At 43.7% G+C, this 11,912-nt stretch overlaps 3 protein-coding genes across 3 annotated transcripts; 1 reads left to right on the top strand and 2 right to left on the bottom strand.

Moving 5' to 3' along the window:
• Positions 1–315: 315 nt before the first annotated feature.
• Positions 316–4,098, bottom strand: LOC105696705 (RCC1 and BTB domain-containing protein 1). Its single transcript, XM_012419398.2, has 10 exons — positions 3,735–4,098; positions 3,281–3,483; positions 3,050–3,208; positions 2,684–2,945; positions 2,489–2,622; positions 2,127–2,393; positions 1,909–2,033; positions 1,721–1,818; positions 1,527–1,657; positions 316–1,450 (listed from the first exon to the last, which is right to left on the bottom strand). The coding sequence occupies exons 1-10, from the start codon at positions 3,820–3,822 to the stop codon at positions 1,310–1,312; spliced, it is 1,608 nt and encodes a 535-aa protein (XP_012274821.1). The 5' UTR covers positions 3,823–4,098; the 3' UTR covers positions 316–1,309.
• Positions 4,099–4,296: 198 nt separating this feature from the next.
• Positions 4,297–11,905, top strand: LOC105696643. Its single transcript, XM_012419263.2, has 6 exons — positions 4,297–4,465; positions 4,859–5,042; positions 5,123–5,316; positions 7,438–7,647; positions 7,723–8,375; positions 8,478–11,905. The coding sequence occupies exons 1-6, from the start codon at positions 4,297–4,299 to the stop codon at positions 10,704–10,706; spliced, it is 3,639 nt and encodes a 1,212-aa protein (XP_012274686.2). The 3' UTR covers positions 10,707–11,905.
• LOC105696693 (carbohydrate sulfotransferase 11) lies at positions 5,309–6,918 on the bottom strand. The gene is made up of 4 exons (XM_012419378.2): positions 6,834–6,918; positions 6,294–6,622; positions 6,031–6,217; positions 5,309–5,951 (listed from the first exon to the last, which is right to left on the bottom strand). The coding sequence occupies exons 1-4, from the start codon at positions 6,861–6,863 to the stop codon at positions 5,382–5,384; spliced, it is 1,116 nt and encodes a 371-aa protein (XP_012274801.1). The 5' UTR covers positions 6,864–6,918; the 3' UTR covers positions 5,309–5,381.
• Positions 11,906–11,912: the final 7 nt, after the last annotated feature.

Genomic DNA, 11,912 nt, shown 5'->3' with positions numbered 1-11,912 from the left:
ACCAGAGGTTCGGAACATTAATCGCCAGGATTTTGTTTTGGAGTTATATTATTAAAATAACGTCACAATATACATACATATATATATATATATTGTACGAAGAATAAAATTTATTGCTTGTATATAATGAGATTATCGTAATAAAAATGATGTACTAAATTTCCTCCTCCTGAAGTTCTCTCTCCGTCGCCTAATTGGCAGATCGTTCTTGGCACGCGGTAGAGACAATTCTTTTAGGATAAGGAATTTTCTTTTGGCAATTGCTTCCTGACGTCATTTACCGGATATGATTTAATTAATCGAACACTGAGAGAGAACGTTTCAGGTGTTTTATTATTCTCTAGGCGCAACCAGAGCGACAGAGACACATTATTTATGTAAAATGATAGTACAAAATTTCGGTGGGAAAGGAACACGAGCTTACTCTATCCCCTGGAATATTATTGATTTTCAAATGCGCGTATTCACGCAGGAATGACATGGAGTTTCAATTTACCGTGCTCGCTGTCCCATGAATCACGCGTGATTTATAGACGAGCGAGCTCCCACGTCCACGGTCCACGTTTCGGCGAAACATCGCCTACAAATAAATCGAAAACCTCGGCTGCCGGTAATCCGACAAACCCGATTAAGGAAATCGAAGAGATACCGCATCCTAAATAACTACCCATCGGTAAATTGCAGTGAAACTTGTGCGACACGTGCGGAGTTACTGGTTCCTATTTTTCCGCCTTAGTAGAAAATCTAGCAACTCTCTTTTTCTTTGTTAAAGGACATCACATGCATTCTGATAATCTCCACACATTAAGTGTCTACCTTTGGCACAACTCCATTACGACCGGTAGCTAAATTTCCTAAAAATATAACGTTTTAACGTATTTCCCGCCGTGGAATGAAATATTCCCCTTCCGTGTAACAATTTAACGGAGAAATTGTCGCAAAAGCTTATCTAGTAAAATACGCGAGTTTCTCCCTAAACCTCGGTACATTATTTTAAAGAAATAAAGAAAACAAGTCTTAAAAAATCGTAACGTTATACCAGGAACTAACAGAGTACAGACCCAGAAGACTGAGATCAAATTTCGCCTGTATGCGAAATCAAGGGAAAATATACGTGCTAACTCGCTTTGCATTAACTTCTTGAGCTTTAAGTATCGCACGAAGTAAAGTACTAGTTCGCAGAGCAACGACGAACAGCTCTTATGTGGACTTATCGTTTGGGTAGGGTAATTTTCCTCTAAATTCACGGAGCATGACTAGAGGCTCTGCAAATAATGTTGTTAATTAAAGTAAATGGAGCGCTCGTAAACTACGTCTTGAAAGCTCCAGCCTGGGCCGCTTTGATGATAAAGTTTTTAACGACGGACGCATCTAGTTTGGCAAACGTCGCCGTCTGAATCACTGCCGTCATGTGGTTGAGGACGAACTTGAAACAAAAGTCTTCTAACTCCTGCAAAAATAGACGATCTTGACTTTTACATTTCTTAAGTTCTACATCCGGGGAAGCGCCATCGATCCTTACTCACCTGAGCATTGTACTCGATCGCCGTACTATACAGAAACGCAGCATTCAGTACGGTAATACCTTGCTTGATCATCTGTACACAGCGTCTCTTCAATTGCGTTTCGAAGTAAATATTTGCCAGGTCCAAAAGCTCTGCGACGAGGAAAGCATACATGAAGAGATAAAAAGTTTAAGCACAAAAGTTCATTGACTTACCCAAAGCATTCTCCGTGGACAAATCGACCTCATCGGTATATAAGTACTTCAAAAAGCACCTGTAAACTTCATACGAGAACTGATCGTGTTCCAAGACACTACAATAAAATCCGAATTATGACTGAGCATCCGGAATGACAATATGGATCAACATTTAAACATTAAATAAAAAGGATAAGGGAGGCTACCTCTGGTTGTCTTCCGACCAATGCTCTTGAAACATTGACCTGAAGTACTGACAACGAATTTTCAGTACGGCTTTATGCACATATATTGATTTGCCCTGCACTTGAATTTTCAGGTCACTGGTAGTCTGAAACCATTTCAAAAGTGATCGCAATGGTATTTATTGATTATCCAGCGTTTGAATGCAATGTGTGCAAAAGAAAGATTTCAACACACTCACCGAATCATTGAAAGCTTCTCTCAAGGAATCTAAAACACTCATTTCCTGTTCCGCATACAATAGGGGTCTGTGCATGACACTTGGTGATGCGTAACAAGCAAGAACATCATGCAAAGTTAGCAAAAGTGTCGGTGTAGGTAAAGTTACACTTTGTCCGCGACACTGGCCCCACATAAAGACTCGTCCACCTTGACCTACCGCTACGCTTATGTGATTGTAGTGCAAAGCTGCAATATCCGAAATCCTACCCATTCCTGACCCCAACGTCTATCCGAAAATTAACAAATGCGTTTAAATTAAATGTTTTGTTACAAATAACAGTATAAAAATTAAATATTTCCTACTTTTGTGAAGATACGTACATCAACCTTTATTGGAGAACAAGCATTTGCTTTATTCCCAATGCCAAGTTGCCCGAAACTATTTCCTCCCCATGTGTATAGCACACCTTCGTCACTAAGAGCCAGTGTGTGTGCGTAACCACAGACTACCTTATCTAAAAATTGAGTCGGTAAACATAACCACCTTTAATTCCATAATATTCAAGAAACCATTACCTATAACAACTCCTACAAGTGCGGAAACTTTGAATGGATTCAACTGGTTTACATAATTTCCAATTCCTAACTGACCAACGCCATTATAACCCCAACCATATACTTCTCCGTTATCGGTAACTGCCATACTGGAAGTTTGTCCACAAGTGACAGTCACGACTTTTTTGCCAGCTAGACCAGAATTAACCTTCCGAGGTGTACCATGATTAGCACCGATTCCATTTCCGACTTGTCCACAATTATTCTGTCCCCAGGCATAGACCTACACATGAAATTTATCATGTCAATATATCCTCGCTAGTAGACATTAACCAGTAATTATTTATCTTATGATAGGTAAGAAAAAGAATAGAAGCTTGAAGGCACCTCTCCCTCATTAGTCAGCGCCAAAGAATGGTGGCTTCCACAGGCAATATCTATTACCACCTTTTCTGCTAAGTTTTGCCCAATTAAAGTAGGTACTAATCCTTGATTTGATGATCCGTTTCCTAGTTCGCAGTAGCCATTATGACCCCACGAGTAAATCTATAAAAATAAAACATTGTAAGTAAAATACCAAAGGTATCATCTTAACAATTATTTAATGCGTATGTTTACATCTCCTTTATTTGTCAAGGCAAGAACATGGGGTCCGCTTCCATACGCAAATGTTTTCACATCTTTGTCGCAAAGTGCCTCCACTTTTTTTGGAAACAGCGTACTATGAGCGTCACCTGTTCCTAAACATCCTGATGTGTTGCTACCCAGGGCATATACCGTCCCATCCTTTGTTACCATTAATGCTTCATTTCCAAGATTTCCTAAACATTTTAATACAATAAAGGATTAAAAAAATGACAAAACTGTATTTTCAAAAGGAATGTCAGAAATCCTCTAACTTTAACTAAATAAAAATAATCCCAACCGAAAGGTGTATGCACACGGTGGAAAATTCACTCAATAATATACATGGCGTGAATAGTACAAAAGTCAATTACACACTGATCTAAAATGTCAGAATTGACGTTTAAAACGTCAAAATAAAGCTGTCAAACAAAATTAAATTTCTTACCAAAAACCACGGCCAAGCGTATATCACCGATGAATTTTGGAGTCAGCAAGCTAAAAATCGGCCAGTTCTTCAAATCCGAACGAGACATGTTAATAAAGAACAACAATCATGTAGTTTCACAATGATTTAGAAATCAAAAACGGAATGTCCTGAAAGGCCCCGGATCATGTAGCTGTTCTCTCATTACTGACTAACCGGGGGAAGACGCAGTCAATGACATGCTTATTAACAACAGAATTCTGCACAAAGAAATGTCGAGTCTCGATAGATCGCATACATGGTTTCGAGTGTTGCGCAAATCAGAGATATTTTTTCATATGTTCACGGCAAACATTGAGATTAAGTTCATGCGGCATCGAGCGATATCGAATGTCAAAGTACGCTAAGAATTAATCCGCCTTTGGAAGAAATGGTGGATCATATCCAGGAAATTTTCTGTAAACTATCCTTCAGGTTCTCTAGCCTTGTAATATGACAACTCGTGACAACCTAGCTGTATAACAACCTTGGTGGCGCTTGGCGTCTATGCGTCTATCGGCGGTCGAACAAAATGGCGGCCATGATGGCGGCGGCAGAGTCGAAGCCGGAGAACGGCTCGCGTGAAACGGCCGCGAAATGCGACAATTCGAGGGCCGACTCGCGCGCCAATAAAGACTGTTATGAGTTCAGATTATTGGACGCCCTTTTCTATATCTTCTCAATTGGCACTTTCCTCGCAGATCTCGTAACAGGTGAGAAAACAAAACTGCACACCAGCCGATTCCTTTCGAGGATCAACAGGTGTCCCCTGCGTATTTCATATTTTTGCACGCCAATAATTTCTCTGACGACGACACGCGCTGTCTGCTTTGCAAAACCGATTTTTTCAATTTTGGTGTGTTTTAACGTCAACGTTGGTTGTCTATGCATATTCCGTTGCGGTCAGTCACTGTTTTGTCATGGGTAAATTTATCCCTTTAAATTGTTTGAAAATATTGACATTCCATTATTCGAGCTTTAGTAAGAAAATCTTGTGAGTTTGTAAGTTGTTTCGTTATTACGTGAGATTTATTAACATTTACTTTGTCTAAGTGTTAAAATTTAATAAAGATGTTTTAAGTAATATATTTTTTTGATCCTTTTAGGTGGCTTGGTGGTTGCCTACTATTTTGCCAGTGGCCACACGTCTTGGGCATACTTTACGCTCGATCTTATGCTAGTCCCAGCAATTATAATTCAACTATTTAGCTTGAGATGGCATCAAACCGATGGCTCATTAAAGATCAGCCATTGGGTATCGCATGTTTTAATCATGGGAACGGTTCAGAGGTATCTGCACTTAAACTAGTTACATTTTTAATTAAATAATGTAAAGTGAGTTTTACATTCAAATTTTTTGAAATTTTTAGGTACCTAATGCTATTATGTGCGGCGATAAAATATTTGTTAAGCAAACACTCGACGATAGACAAAAATTGGGTGCAGAGGCAACACAGCGACATTTGCATGCTGCACTTATTTGAGTCCTTCGTCAAGGCTGCACCGCAGTTGCTTTTGCAGCTCTACATCATGAGCATCCTCCAATTTATACCACTTTGGACAAGTGAGTTACATTGTTACATTTTCAGACATGGAAAAGATTATATTAGCGAGAAAAATACATTTCATTTAAATAACACTTTTATTTACATTAACAGGATTATTATCTAATGACATATAGAAATACTCTCCTGGACTATATGCGAACAATTTGAAGTCCTTCTCGTAGACTTTATGAACTTCTTTTAAAAGCAATTTTGGTACATTTTCAAAATAATCTTTTGCTACTGTCCTGGTTGTACTTTCATGTGGAATAGCATTCCTTGCATCTCCCACTTGGTATAGATAACCGAACAAGCCGGTATCACTTAAAAATATACTTTGCTCCTCTAGTAGAGTTTCAAACTTTAAAATATAGTCGTATTGAATTTTACAAGGGGCACAAGAGTCGTAATAAGGTACCCAGTGTTCATCAAAGTATTTTTCTTTCACAATAAATTCTAGAAATTCTACAAACGTTGGTTCTAGTCTCATGTCAGAGGGATTTTTCCTTCGGCGATATCGATGTGTAATGTGTCGGCCAAATCGAGTGTAATAGTATTCTCGCCCTTCTTTGTGTTCTAACTTATCCCTGTATGCAGATAAAAGACGTTCAAAGGGATGACGTACTATGAGGAGTTTTTTTGTCTCTTCTATTTTCTGGAAAAAGTATTTCAGTTTAATAGTCACATCTCACGCAACACTAATTACAAAACGTTAATATAACTAAAATAAATACCTCAAGAGATTGATTCGCATTTATGTCCTTTGAAAGCGACTGTCTAACAATGCTGTTTACTTGAATAATATTTTTACGAATAAGATCCATTATCGGCTCAGACAGGAGACCTCGGAGCGATGCAAAATTCTGCATCCACACAGAACTTGCAGCTTTGTATACGGGGCACCACGATATTCCATGTTTTCTGTTAACAGTAAAACTATATTAATATTTTTGCAAAGCATGTTAGAGCAAAAGCTTTAAATACTTTTAATATTTACTCGTCTATAATTATTTTTGACACCGCAGACTCCAGAATAGAAGGGTTCTCTTTGCTGTATATACAGAGATGCTGCACTCTTCTTCTTCTAACTTCGAATTGTCTTTTTATATTACTTGCCTCATCGGAAGATAACATTAAATAAGGATTACCGACAATTTTGGGCTCACTTGTCCCTGAGGTAGTATTTTGATAGTTTACAATTTGCCATGACATAACTCTCGGTTCCTCTTTAAAAGAATTTGCAGCCCATCGAGGGTCCCCGATGACAGCAAACAGGAGAAATAAACTGAGAATTACTATTGTCAATTGTAATGGCCCACAATGACTCTGTGAAAAAGAATATAGTATTTAATATGTTTATTAAAGACAAAGGAAAGGACGACGAGAGAAGATATCGCTCCAGGAAATGAATTATCTCCGGCAGATAAAGGAATACCATCCTTTATCTAAACACGGTATACTCCAAACTAGATGTGTCAATTTAGAAGAAAAAGCCAAATCAAGTGATGAACAAATTGTTACATGCATCCAAACTCACGCGATGAAGTTTTATTAACAATTTCCTCATGTTTAGAGATGGCGCCGAAAATGTTAAAGTTTTCTTAAAAACGATCCCACCATTGTGGCGAACGGTGCTCTTAACACTTTCTCTAAAATCGTTATTCGAACATTACTTGTAACACTAAAATGTAACAGAGAAAATGTCGAACGTTTAGTCCGCACAGTAGTTGAAGAGCAACTGGATATCTTCTCTTGGTATCTCTTTGCGAGGGATGCTGCTCATACTTATCAGAGTAACATGGAAGGCAAAGAGTCTATCTAATTGTTAATCCACATGGAAGTGGAAGCCATGAAGAAGAGTCATCAAGTAGAAGTACAGAAATTCAATGCAGAATTTTCCTATGGTGATACCCGAATCTAAAAATACGAGGAAAGAACGAGGAAGACGCGACAACTAAAAATACACCGAATTCCAACGGAGAACCCGAAGAACATGAGTAGCTTAATCTACAAAGAACCTTACAATGTTTGCTGGATATTGGCTGTTTATTTTTTACTAAGCCCCTAATTATTTTTTATTAGTACATTTATGTAAACCTATGCACTGTATTAGATATTTCATGACCTCTCGTGGTTCACAGGTCTCTCTGCAGCTTCCTCGCTGTGTTCCTTGGCATGGGCTGTGGCATCTTACACGAAGGCAATGTACTCCGTGCATTCGAGCGAGTGCAAAGTGATTTGGCCTGCCCTCGCTCTTCAAGTTCTCTGGCGAAGTGGGATGCTGGCTTCCCGGGTTGCAGCACTGGTGGTCGCTGCGATCTGCCTGGGCAGATGGTTCTTCCTGTTCATCGGTAAATCAGAGTATAGTAAAAATGGAAAGTCATAGGGAATTTAAAAAAAATCATGGGGGTTTTCCCTGGTTCTAGGTGGAAACTGGATGTGCATGACGGCATGGGTGATCCTGCAGAAGACGAACTTCTGTCCGACCGTTTGGGAGGAGCGGGTCTACAACGGTGTGATCGGCGCTATCTACTGCTTCGAGTTCTTCAACCTGCGAGAGGGTCACTCACGGTACAGGATCCTGGCGTTCTACTCGATCACCGTGGCACAGAACACGGTGTTCTTAACGGCGTACGCGGTGCACCCCTCGAGAGGTACCCCGAGGACCGACGTTCTGATAGCAGCGGGTTCCCTGATAATAGGTGGGACCCTTCTGGGACTGGGGAGCATGCTGCTATATTATGGAAAATTCCACGCAACCGGGAGATCGCGCTCTTGTAGGAACCTGAAGACGGATCCCGAATTGGCTCCGAGAGGGGCATTAGAGAAAACCGGGACCCTGAGATCCCTGAAGGGTCAGTGGCACGGCTCAGTGGTCGATCTACCCTCCGTCGTGGCCGGGTCTCATGGGATAGCCCTGTCCGAGGAGGTCACTGCGGACAAGAAGTCTCTGCTGACGAATATCGTGCAGAACACGGAGTTTGTCGAGGAGGGCATAGTCAATTCTAGCTGTGACCTGGTCGACGAAGTGGATGTTCCCGGCCAGACGGGGAAGCATGCGGAATTGGTCGAGGGCTCGGTTGGTAATCCGTGTTTCTGTACCTAGATGCGATCGAAGTGTATTTATTGAATATTATCTTAGACATACTGTGAATATCCTTGGCCATTCCCTTTTATCTAGGAGCGACTCAGCCCACGTGCCTGCCAGCTGAAGGTGGACGCGGCCGTCGAGGAGGCTTCTCCAGAGGACGACTACGTAGACTGCGACAACCCGGAAACTCTGCTGCGGCAGAAACGCCGCGGAATCTGCCTGCCGGTCGAGCTGGGCCTGGAGACGTACGACTCGGCGTCTGGGGATCCGAATTCTAGCCTCCGGTCGCAGAAACGCCGAGGTATCTGCTCCTCGGCCCAGCTGGGCCTGGAGCTGGTCACCGACGAGGACAACTACGTGGAGAGGAGCTTCAGGAGCTTCGAGAGGCGGAAACCCCTCCTGGACGCGGTCTCCGAGCTTGAACTCAAGCTGAGGGATCTCCAGGACGAGGGAGGCAGCAGCGTTGGGGCCGACGTGGACGACGAAGAAAACAAAGGAGACGCGAGGTTCCCGGAGGGTACGGTGGACCCTATCGCCGAGGCGATCAAGGACCGGGAGCGACTGAATACTCCGGCGACCTCGGAGAAGTCCACGGACAAGGAGAAACCATCACGGGAGGAGATGTCGCAGAAAGAGGAGACGATGAGCCATGTAACGTCCGTCCACGATTACGAAAACGTGTGCCCGCTAGGCATCGCTAGGCCGCCCTGGTGCATAAGGAGCTGGAAGGGTTATACGGACATCGAGACCTACATCCATGACGACAGCGTGGTCAGGGACCGACGCAGAGACACCCTGACGAGCTCGGCGACCGGTACCACGTTCAGCTCCGAGTTTTCCGAGGCGACCTGCACGAGTCCTCCGGCTCCGAGAAGAGCAGCGAAGAGGTCTAGGCAAGACGACTACCTAGATACGTTGCTGTACGACCTGGTGGACTGGGAGGCAAGCGCGGCTATTAACGGGGACTCGATCAGGCCAGGCGAGGTCGAGGTCGAGATAGAGACCGAGCAAGAGGCCAACCTATTCGTGGCAAGGCCCGTGGTCATCGACGAGAAGGGCGGCATGTTCTCTCTGGACACAATCCTGGAGGAGAGGGAGGATTCTAACGCGAACGCGAATGCGGACCAGGCCAACGGCTTCGACCCGACCCTTGCGAGCGGATGTCCCATTAGCACCCTAGTGGCCACCATCGACGAGATCAGGCGGTGCGCAGCGGAGAACTCTCCGAGGCACGTCTATCATAGAACGGAGTCGCAGTGGGAGGACCTGGATCCGAGAGTTCTCCTGAGGAAAGCTCATCTAACGAAGGTGCTCTTCGCTGGGGACAGCGGGGAGGCGATCGCACGTAGGAGTGGCTTTCTAGGTCCCGGTGTACCCGTTCTCAGGGACGGTCGTTCTACGGGAAGGAACGAGGACCGACTCGACGTGGTCAGGGAGATGGCCAGATGTCGGTCCACCGGCTCTGCTGGGAGGACTCCGCTGATCAACGCCATCCTCTCTGACTCGCCGGTCCTTGGGCCTAGAGCGAAGGTGCAGAAGTACCGAGCAGAACGTCCTAGCGAGAATCGTACCTCTAGTCTTAACGAGCACGTATACTCAGAGGTGACCTCCTTGGGGGCAGAGAGGCTCGCTGGGGAGGGTGCCCGAATGGCCCCGAGGAGGAGCTCCTTCGGGAGCGAATCTTCGGGCTCCAGTAGCCCGAGTCCTGGATACGGAACCGACCCCCGGGATCCGGAGGAAAGAACGGAGGCACTGGTGGAAGGGAACAGGACCAGGTCTCCGCTTCTTGGAGCAGAGGGAGGTCCTGGGTCCGAAGACCTCAGGGAATCTCACTTCACCGCTCCCGAGACGGCTCTTCAACTTCGACTACCGGCTCACTCGGCAGGGGCCTTCGCCGCTTCTGGCGAAAAACGAAGAGCCATCGCGACGACGATCGGCACCGCGACTACGAGTAATCGACCCAGAAGGAAGTTTTCGCTCCTCAGAGAGAGGTTCGAGCCCAGGTCGGAGAGGAGGGTCTACGCGGTGAACCCGAAGAGCCATCTTCCGAGATCGGAGGCGAATCCACCCGCTGGGGCCCACGACAAGGAGAACTGGACCCCGGCTGTGGTCAGCAGAATCGACAGCTGGAACAGCTTCATCAGGGATCGGAATGGTCTTGGCGACAAGGACAAGGAGACTCCTGCTTTGGACGAGTCCACTGGCTTGAAGGAAAGGAGGAGCATTTTCTTGAAGGAGGTCTTGTCCCCCACGAAGTTCCAGACCTGGGGGAAAAAGAGGACTTTCAGTCCTAACGCCAAACTCGTGCCTAAGGCCTGATCCTTCGTCCTTTAACGAACGACCTTTCAGGCGGTTATTTAATTTCCTTGGTGAAACAGCCTTTGGCTCCCAAGATTAGCGTCGGTACATTAGTAATGTCTTCCAAGAGGTTCTTTTACATGGAGAAAAAAAAAAGTAACGGCGGGCAACGTGTACAGTGATCTCGTGGGCATCGCCATTATGAACGTCCTTGATTGTCACGAATCGTCCCACCGCCTTGCTATAGATAGTTAAGGTAATTTAGAGAACTCGATGTGCTGTTCTTTAAAAAATGACGACCGTTGGAGTACGTTAAAATTCTGCCCTTAGCGACAATGCCTTTTTAAATGTCGGCAGAAACGCGCAGGAGCCGCTGATTGAAATTGCGCACGCATTACTCGTTGACTTTGTTCGACGATGGCTGTATCTGTTTTTATTATTATTATTATTATTATTATTATTATTATTATTATTATTATTATTATTATTATTATTATTATTATTATTATTATTATTATTATTATTATCTTTAAAAATGAATTCGAAGATCTGAGAAAATCCGTCCACCGTTTCGTGTGTGTACATATTATATATATATACTTTTCTTTTTACATATGTAGATTATACACCGTTCCGATTTTTATACGCGCTCTACTTGTAGATATACTTTATTAATCCGTAGGTTTTAAGAGTCGAGAGAAGATTTCGTACGCCCGTTTATTATTTCCTAGAGATGTATTTTGGAAAGATGTAGGCCTGACGAGTGTCGCGGGTATTTCTGATAGTGCTGCCTCTACGTTTCTGAAACGTAACTACGCGACTCGTCCGACTGTTTTCCGAAACTCTTGGAGATCTTTTCATAACGTGCAATAGAACGGTTTCCTTCCCGTTGGGACGAGTGGATTGATTTTTAAGCGAGAGCAATTCTCGGGCGATTCAAGCTTGATTATTCATTCTTAATATTCCTACTCGAAGGAAACTGCCCGCAACCGGACTGCCTTAATGTCAATAGACAATTCCTGCCCGCAAAGTGTGTGATACGACGATCTCCACGTCCGAGCGAGACGTTAGAGTTGCTAATAGAGTTACAAAGTGCGATTTAAGAGTACTTAAAGCCGTAGGAACTTAGTTTCTATAATTAACGCGAGATCCCCTTTATACGCGAGTAAGTTGTAAGTATTACATTGCCTCTGTGATTATTAATAAATAATTTTTACAGATCTTCAT

Source organism: Orussus abietinus, unplaced genomic scaffold (genome assembly GCF_000612105.2).
Source record: "Orussus abietinus isolate OABI.00-Male unplaced genomic scaffold, Oabi_2.0 scaffold23, whole genome shotgun sequence".
Lineage (NCBI taxonomy): Eukaryota > Metazoa > Arthropoda > Insecta > Hymenoptera > Orussidae > Orussus > Orussus abietinus.
Note: the sequence above shows the minus strand (reverse complement) of the source record. Positions and strands in the feature narration are given on the sequence as shown.